This window comes from Pinus tabuliformis, chromosome 2_2 (genome assembly GCF_031772625.1).
Source record: "Pinus tabuliformis cultivar Carrire ecotype Pingquan chromosome 2_2, CPIR1, whole genome shotgun sequence".
Classification (NCBI taxonomy): Eukaryota; Viridiplantae; Streptophyta; class Pinopsida; order Pinales; family Pinaceae; genus Pinus; species Pinus tabuliformis.
The window spans coordinates 1,308,559,102-1,308,567,344 of NC_142300.1; the positions used below are offsets into that span (position 1 = coordinate 1,308,559,102).

The window sequence follows — 8,243 nt, forward strand, 5'->3', positions numbered from 1 at the left end:
TATGCTGGGGGCATGTGAACTTATAACAAGCATAGTTTTTCGTTTCAAGCTTGCATAAACATGAAACTGAATCCGAGCATAGTTCTTTTCCTGTGTCAAGCTCGTTAAAAAATGAAACAAATCCTCCTCTAATTGAGTTAAGAGATTGACTAGATCTCGTAAATGTTAAGTGTTTAGGTTAGTTATTTCAGTTTTTTGCATAATTTTCTTACAGTTTTAGGTCAAGTCTTTCAAATAATCTTGTAACTCAAACCTTCATTTCATCCAACTGATTGAATGCAATGAAGCTAGGGGGGCATGCACTCTAGCAATTATGCTTAGGGGGCATCAAGCACAGTTTTCTCTCTGTTTCAAGCTTGTGTAAAAATGAAACTACTTTAAAGCATAGTTTTTCTCTGTTTCAAGCTTTTGTAAAAATGAAACCTATCTCGAGTCAATTTCAGTTATTTTCAAGACTCGTTAAACTCATGAAAATCTCGAGATTATTTTGCTATTTTTCATTCTCGTAAAACAAATGAAAATGCCGAGTTCTTTCCGTCTTTTCCTGCTCATAAATTAAATTGAAAGACGGCCATATGAGTACATTTTTATCCCTTTTTCGAACTCATTAAAATTTACGAAAAAGTGAAAACCATGAGTACATTTTTATCCCTTTTTCGAACTCGTTAAAACTTACGAAAAAGTGAAACCTTAGAGTCATCTTTAAGCACTTTTCAGACTCTCAAAATATGAAAAGATTGCCGAGCGTTTCTTTTACACTCGTTAAAACGGAATTAAAAGACGGTCCCCTTATAGCTCTTTTCTGACCGTAAAAACAGGAAAAGATTGCCGGGTTTTTGTCGTTTCAAACTCGATAAGGAAATAAAACGACGTGTCCTTGATCGCTTTTTACTTTTCAGGTCAGTGGCACTAATTATGAAAGTACTCCTTGGTCGCAAGATCAAGCGGTTCCCCCAGGTATTATTTTATACTTTTTCGGGCTTGAGGGACACAAATATACGAAAAAGTTCAACGTGGAGTCTCCTTTAGTTTTTTCAGACTCTCTAAAATTGAAAAACGCCGAGTTTCTCCTATACTGGGCTCGTTAAACTTTTACAGTAGAGGACCTGTTCAATTACAAACAGGAACGAACCACTCCTTCCTAGGGTTCGAATTTAAACTAGGTTGGACTCGTCCGAAGGATGAGCTTATAATCAAGCATATGTTATCCTCCTCAAGCTTGTTAAAAATAAAGAGGTACTTGCCAGAAATGGTGGGGGAAAAGAGAGAAGAATGAACCTGTTTGTCACCTTTTGTCTCAGAAGAAACTTTATTACCGCTCTTGAACACGACACTTTTCATTCACCTGGGTTGGGAAATCTTTTACCTCACAGTTGACCAAATCACTTTGAAAGTCTTTAACCGGGTTTCGGGAAATAACTTTGAGTTATTTGTTACCAAGCCATCTGTTGTGTCGTTATGTGTTCAAGAGGTCTGCAAGGAAAACTTTCATCTGCAAAATACTTGTCGTCCATTTGACCATCCCTGAGTCAGTCCTTACAGCAACATTTCTTCAACTTGAACAATGATTTCGTGTTGCGGGCTTGCCTGCAACGGGTCGCTTTCTATCGACATCGACACATTATCTAGAAAGATGACTTAGGAATCGACAGTACCTTGAAGTCTGCATGCATCAATGGCAGGTTTCTCGCCTTTGACGTCAGTTTACATCATTGACTTTCGATCAAAGGATTCCGTGAAGTGTTCGACATCAAAACATCTATTCACATTTCACGGGTTGTGCTTGGTACTTTGAGAACCATTGACATTACTGGTGGTTTCTCTCACGCTTGTTAACAGTTTACATCATCGACTGGTAATCAAGTGGTTTCTAACATGTTCGACATCAAATCATTTAATCACATGGCTAGAATCGTACCAATTCGGGAAGTAGAAGTGAAGACCCTGGATCTAGTTTCTACCATCCAGGCTGCGAGGAGTTTTGTATTCATTATCTATGTAGACTAATCATAAACAGATGGCTGCGTCCATACTGTGTCTACAAAAGTCTATTAAAATGATGTACTGCAAGATCATTCCTGTATCAGAGTAGTTAGTCCATTAGTTAAAGTTTTGAATCTGAGTATGGGAATGCCTACCTCAGTGATGATATAATCTTATCCATGTATTTTGTGTTGAAAATTGCAGGTTCCAACCAGGTCATCCACAAGACAATCCTTGAAATGATAAAGCGCTTCACCCTTCCTAGAATTACAAAACCCTACTCTATTCCAGGCTTCGCACTTTAGGGGGCAATCTGTTACACTAAAAAATGTCACCTTGACTACTTACAGTTAGTATGGCTCAAATCAACAGTCATGCTACCCTCTTAGGCAAGTCTCATGCCTCTGTTATCCATCTCAAACTCAAAGAAGAGAGAAAGTCTTGTAAAAAATATGTTTATCTCTGGGGTCGCAGGTTCTCTCAAGCCTTACCTGCGGGGACGCTGACAATGTTCACAAAGTCTGCGTCTTTGGACGCTCTGTATGTCAAAGGACAGGTGCGTCCTTCTGTAAAAGGCAAAATGCGCAAGTTTCATCTTAAAAAAGTTACTTGTGGTTACTTCTAGAACTTTCTAGAGGTCGGTTTGATGAAATGGATGCGCCTCCAGTTGGTTCATGTATCCCTATTAAGGAGGAACTTATCCCATCAATAAGGGAGCTATCCCACCCAAAGAGGGGGATTATCCCATTGATGGTGGACCTGAATAACCTCTTTACAGCACTATAAATAAAGGCATTGAGCCAGAGGGAGGAGAGGTTGAAGCTATACATTTTCTTTGGGTAAATGCTGCAGGAATTAGGACTCCCATTTAGAGCCTTGTGAGGAGAGATTGTCTTTGCTTGATTCTACTTGGAAGTGGGTGAGCTTTGTCAAAGTAGAGGAAAACCCTTGATGGACCCTGGGAGGAACTTGCACAACACCAAGGCCAGGTTGTAAGAGTTTCTTTGTTTCGTTATTAATACAAACTGGTTCATATTTCTCAATAGCTTGTGTTAATGAGTTATTTCATGTGTTCCTTGGTCTGCATGTTGAATATATGTTTTATTATATGAGATGCAAGTGCTTGGTAATTGTTTGATTGTTTGTGGTTGCAGGAATTGATGTGAAGGAGGAGCTCATCCGGATCGGCAAGGACGGGCTACAACAACAGCGTTTTGGAATAAGGTAAGCCTAAACACTTGTAGTTTTCATGTTTTAAAAGGTGTATTTAGAGAAAGATAGCTCCATTTTGTCTTGTTTGTCGCTAGAGAGTTTAGACGCCTAGGGAGGTCAGCTGTGTCCGCACAAACGACTTTTTCCGCCACGACATGGAGGAAGAGATTTATATGGAGCAACCAGAAGGCTTCATAGAAAAAGGAAAAGAAGACCTTGTTTAGAGGTTGAAGAAGAGTCTCTATGGGTTGAAACATGCAACTCGATAATGGTACAAGAAATTTGACTCATTCATGTTGGAACATGGTTTTCACAGGTTGGAAGCTGACCATTGTGTTTATATCAGGAGGTATGATCAAGGAAAGTATATCATATCATTGTTATATGTGGATTACATGTTGATTATTGGGCATGATAAGAGTAAGATCATTAGGTTGAAGAAAGATTTTGGTAGCAAATTTGTACTGAAGGATTTGGGACCAAAACAATTGATATTAGGCATGTAGATTATGCGTGACAGGAAAAAGAAAAGGTTGTGGCTGTCACAAGAAAAATATATCAAGAAAGTGCTTGGCAGGTTTAATATGAAGGATGTCAAGCCAGTTGGTACACCCCTTGCATCCCACTTCAAGATGAGTACTGAATTATGTCCTAGTGATGACAAGGAGAAGGAAGAGATGAGCATGATTCCTTATACTTTAGCAGTTGGCAGCTTGATTTATGCCATGGTATGCACACGACCAAACATTTCATATTTAGTGGGAGTAGTAAGCAGGTTCCTTGCCAATCAAGGCAAATAGAATTGGAAAGCAGTAAAATGGATTTTGAGGTTTCTCAAGGGCACTAGTCATTATAGTTTATGTTTTGGTCATAATGAGACTGTGCTTGAAGGATTTATAGATGCAGATATGGCTGGAGATATGGACACCAGAAAGTCCACTACAGGTTATTTGTATACATTTGCAGGTGCAACAGTATCTTGGGTGTCAAGGCTACAACAAATAGTAGCTCTCTCCACAACAGAAGCAGAGTACATAGCCACAACAGAAGCTTGTAAAGAGATGTTGTGGATGCAACCATTCTTAGGAGAGATAAGAATAAGGCAGGACAAGTATGTGCTATGATGTGATAGTCAGAGTGCCATTCACTTGGCGAAAACCCAACATTTCACTAAAAAACTAAGCACATTGACTTAAGGTACCATTGGATCTGGCATGTGTTGGAGGAAAATCAGTTATCCTTGGAAAATATCCATAGAGATAAGAACCTTGCTGATATGCTTAGTAAGATTCTACCAAGAAATAAACATGGGTTATGTAGAAGCATGATAGGACTTGATGTGACTTGAATCATGACTCTTATTTGTCTTCAAGTGGGAGAATGTTAAGTGTGAACCCAAACCGGCGCACACTGTGCTAATGCCGGCACCAACTCCTCGACAGCCCGTCATCTCAGCCATCACTGCCACACTCACGCCGAACCTACCACACTGTCATTAGTTTCTAGATATTCATCTAAAATACATGTAGGATTCTATATCATCGTTCAACCTCTATAAATTTGTAGTTTCTCTGGAAAAGGAGTGCAAGCAAAGCCAAGGCCCAGGCCTGTTGTGTAATATGAAGTGATTTCTGTTCTCTAGAATTATTCGTTTTCTCTCTGTCTGTTGAAATTGTGTTGTCTCTCACACTGTTTTACATTCTGCTGCCTCTGTTAATGTCTTGCTGCTTTTGCTCTATGCTCTATCAGATTTACTGCCTTTTCCATCAAATTCTTATATCTTTTTGTCTTGTCTTATGTTCTATTTTTTAACAATATCATCTTTATTCTTAGTTATTCAAATAATTTCTAACTAAAAATCTTAATGAGTCTCACCCAATTATCTTTTCAATAAACTACTTACGCACAATAACAAAAAAATGATAAACAAGTAACCACATGCAAGCTACCACATAACTACCTCAATTACAATAAACTAATTAGCAAACATAATTGAAAAGCTATTACTATTATTTAGTTTATAGAACAAAAACCCTTTTATTAAAATCATGGAATATTGTGATTACATGATGATCACCAAATGTTAGGCCAATCGACAGGTTTTCATTAAAATCTAAGGAATATTTTCATGGCATAATGATCACCAAATGGCCAATCCACAGATTTTCATTAAAATCAAGGAATATTTTCATTTCATAATGATCACCAAATGGCCAATCCACAAATTTTCAAGTATTTTCAAAATAGGGAGTTGGAAATGATACTAGTTCCATCCTACCTTATTGGTATAATTAATGGTTCATACTAAAGATTGAGGGGGTGATAGTTACCTTTTTAACACTTTATATAATAATGAAGTGATACTAAATCTGTGTCTTAATACAATTACTACATATTGGGTTTTCTTTTATTCCCACTTACTTTATCTCTTAGTAAAACTTAAATATAAAATAAATGAAACAATTTCATTTTTATATTATAGAATTGTACCATTTAAATGAACATTGTAGATACAACGGGGTCTTCATTGAGCGAGTAATACCATACCAAGTTGATTCATATTGGGAGATATATATTAAGGAAAAAATGACATAATAATATAGGAGGTAAAAGTTTTTTATATTGATAAGTATAAAAAATGAAATTGAAAGTTAATGAAAAATATAAAAGGGTATAAAAAATGTTAATAAAAAAATGGATATCTACAATATGTATTGAAAATAAGAATTAATTAAAATTGGCAAGGTATATTGGGTTCATATTGGTAAGGGGTTAAATAATGTGATTTGTAGAGATATTTTCTAATATATAGTCAAATTAAAAATATTATTTAGTATGTCAAAAGCTCATTAAGTGAAACCCATGATAATATATATAAATGACCTTTCACCGGAATTCTTATATTTACTTTTTTTCAATTATTAGAATCAAACGTTTGAACAAAACTCTTGGTGGAGATCCCACGCAAAATTATTGTCAAATAGACAACTTGCCCGCATGATAATAACGGAAAATGAAGTGGGTGCCTTTATAAGTGCTGGCCAGCATAACTTCAAAAAACAAAATCCCTTTTTTGGAAATCAGGCGGTATTGCCGAAGCTCAATGGTCATCCAATGATCGGGTAACCGACAGTTTTCGTTACCGCTTCTCGATCTGATAAGAACTTCTTAAACCGTCTCTGGTTTGACGACCGCGCATAAAACCTGCCCGTGGTTTATCTGAGTTTGGTGAATACCCTTCTCTATATATAGACATCAGTATTTTCTAGTACTCGGTAGCAAAGTAAGCTAATTGATCAGAATCAATTAATCTGAATTCCAAAGATGGGGATTTGCATTTCTTCAAACGCCACCAGTTCATTCGTGCCAGCGGCTACTGCAAAGCTCATACTGATGGATGGGAGCATCCAGGAGTTTTCTCAAGAACCGAAAAGCCAAGAGATTCTGCAAGAATCTGAGGACCACTTCATCTGTAACTCAGACGGTTTATTTGTCGGTCAGAACATCTCCCAGGTTCTGAGCAATGAGGATCGATTGCAGATTGGACAGCTGTATTTTCTGCTTCCTCGGCGAAAGTTACAATTTGTGCTGACGGACTCAGACATGGCTTCTCTTCTTTCCAAAATTACCACGACGCTGTCAGCACAGAAGAAGAAGAGACAAAGCAGAAGATTAGCATGTGGGTTTAGTAAAGCTAAAGTGCAAGTGCAACCTTTGTTCGATATTCGTAGCCAAAATGATGAATCTGGAGGGGAATACCACTATTCCTCAGTTTGTTGTATGTCCAGTCGGCCGACGATTCCAATCTCAATTCCAAGGGGTAGAGGCCGAAGCCAATGGCAATCCAAGTTGGAAACGATTGCGGAGACTGTGTGATCGATGGTAATCGTGAATGTCTACATTACATAAATTTAGATATCTACTTCATTTACAGTCATAGTTTCAGCTGATTAATGATTGGAAATGCGTTGTTTGGGTGGGAATGGGGGCATAACACACAAATGAATGTCTCTATGATTAGATCACAAGCTGTCACAAAAAATTCCAAGGAATGAATATTGTTCCAGCTGGTGTTCACACAGGTGGGAGCCACATGGAACAACAGAACTTTCAAAAACGTCAATTTCGAAAGTTGATTCCGTGCCAGAATCAATTATTGGTAATCTCGAGGCAGTTAATTGCGACATGAGTTTGCAAGGCCATGTGACTACATTTTTCGCATCCAACGCGGTCAAAAGCTTCTCAAACGCTATGGGAAAATTATGCGACTGAGATAAGGAATGTAGACTGCAAAAAGACGCGAATAATGATCTGAAATATCAAAATCGCTGGCCATGCAAAGAGCTGGTGCAGCAAGGATATTAAGAGACTGATTGTTTTGAATGAAAAGTGTGTATTTGTTGAAATTGTAGGTCAATGTGGAGCCACTTTGGCGAAAAAGTTGTATAAGATAGCGTCTTTTTGAGGAAGGTCTCAATTTTTTATGGACTTTATGAGTCGCTCTGAATTTTTTATGAACTTTTGGCTTAATTATGTGCTCCGTCCAAAAATTAATAAATAAGAAAAAAAAGCTTATCTTTTCTAAAGGTTACCCTTTTAGTTTAATTGTTATATTACATTTTTCCGCTTTATAATTTTATCATCTCAAAGAATGAAAAGGAACAAATATCATGAATAGCAAAGTTATTAAAAATTCCAATTTTAAAAGTTTCAATAAAAAACAATAACGAGAATAGCTTTAGTTTATTTTAAGTTGAAGCTAGCCCTTCAACCTAGGGAGAGATCGCTCTGTAAAACTTGACTACCCTATGGTCACTATGGTCACTATAGCAGAAGGTTTTGTGCAATTGAGATCAGGTGGTGCGATTTAGATCTATGGATGAAATGGGTTGGGTGATCTTGAAAACCATTGGGCATAGAGTCCATCTTATAAAAAAATGAGATCACAGCTCCAATGAGTAGGTTGTACAAAGCATGAAAGTCACAAGCCCTTTGATTGTTTGGGAGATTTGGAAGAAACAGGAATGAAGCAAAACAAAGTTTATAAA

General features: G+C 37.3%; 1 protein-coding gene across 1 annotated transcript; it reads left to right on the forward strand.

Annotated features, from left to right (window-relative positions):
• Positions 1 to 6,400: 6,400 nt before the first annotated feature.
• LOC149198316 (uncharacterized) lies at positions 6,401 to 7,737 on the forward strand. The gene has a single exon (XM_089404125.1). The coding sequence runs from the start codon at positions 6,520 to 6,522 to the stop codon at positions 7,069 to 7,071; it is 552 nt and encodes a 183-aa protein (XP_089260251.1). The 5' UTR covers positions 6,401 to 6,519; the 3' UTR covers positions 7,072 to 7,737.
• Positions 7,738 to 8,243: the final 506 nt, after the last annotated feature.